Source organism: Vigna radiata, unplaced genomic scaffold (assembly GCF_000741045.1).
Source record: "Vigna radiata var. radiata cultivar VC1973A unplaced genomic scaffold, Vradiata_ver6 scaffold_2249, whole genome shotgun sequence".
In the NCBI taxonomy this organism is placed as follows: domain Eukaryota; kingdom Viridiplantae; phylum Streptophyta; class Magnoliopsida; order Fabales; family Fabaceae; genus Vigna; species Vigna radiata.
Window position 1 is genome coordinate 1 of NW_014543972.1, and position 1,275 is coordinate 1,275.

The 1,275-nt window shown below is 40.2% G+C and overlaps 1 protein-coding gene across 1 annotated transcript; it reads right to left on the reverse strand.

The window, feature by feature from the left end:
• Window positions 1-341: 341 nt before the first annotated feature.
• LOC106755046 lies at window positions 342-1,178 on the reverse strand (the record flags this gene model as incomplete). The annotated part of the gene is made up of 1 exon (XM_014637144.1): window positions 342-1,178. A coding segment is annotated over exon 1 (837 nt), but the record flags the coding sequence as incomplete, so codon positions are not given.
• Window positions 1,179-1,275: the final 97 nt, after the last annotated feature.

A 1,275-nucleotide genomic window follows, 5' to 3' on the forward strand; every position in this document is an offset into this window, starting at 1 on the left:
GCTATTGAATGGGTTTCCATGGGACCACACAAATCGGCATGAATAAGTTCACAAATTGCATGAGTTTGGGTCTTACTTGAATAAAACGGCTGACGATGGTGCTTTCCTTCGATACAGGCTTCACAGAAATTTGTTTCTTGACTGTCTTTCCAACTAATTCCATTTAACCGCAAAATTTTCTTCACGTGTTCAAAATTTTGATGACTTAATTTCTTATGCCACCAGACTAACGTGCGTTGAGAACTTGTAGTAGCAGATAGACAACTGATCTCTACTTTACTGTAATTTATCCGAAAATTCATTTTGAAGAGTGTATCTTGACGAGTCGCAATCGCACAAACTTTTTGGGTTTTCTCTTCAATAAACCTTGCTTCATGGGCGTTTGAAATAAGGCTGAATCCTTTATCTAGTGATTTACCCTGTGAAAGTAGGTTCACTTTTAAATGTGGGATGTGGAGTACGTTGTTGATATCCATATCAACGTATCTTGTACCGTTGAAAGACTGCACTGAAACGGTACCTATTCCAATGGCTAAAATTTCAGAGCCATCACCTATCTTGATTCTTCTTTCTTCGGTAAGAGGAGTATAAGAGCTAAAATACTCACGATTTTTACACATATGTTCGGTCGCTCCACTGTCCAAGTAAAAGTTAGAGTCGGATTCCCATTCAGCCGCACATAAAAACGCTAGACTGCTTCCACCATTATCATTATCGTTGCCGGAATTTTCTGTTTTAGCACCATTTTCTTTACTTTTGCGAAATCTACAATGTTTCCACAGATGTCCATAACGATGACAGAAATTACATTGGATACCTCCTCGCTGAGGTTTCTGATCACCCGCGTCACCATTCGAACGACTGTCATTCATAGGATTTCCACTCTTTCCCGTATGGTTATCATTCCGACCGCCACGAGCTTGATTAAAACGACCACGACCACGATTATTATACGATTGTCGAGTATGACACTGATCCTTTTTGTGACCACGATTACCGCATCGAAAGCATGTCAAGTTTGAAAAACTTTGTGCTACCAACGCCACAGCTTCTTCACCAGATTTCTGACGTTCTTCTTCCACAAGTAAACGCGAAGTGAGGTTATCTATTGTTTGCTCTGCTACAGGTACTGACTCCCAGGCCGAGACAAAATGTTTGAATCGATCGGGAAGCGACATCAATACTTTCGTTATCACCATTTTATCAGGAATGGCTTCTTTCCGCTGTTTTAATTCAGTGGAAAGGTTTTGAATCTTTGTTACGAATTCCATTACA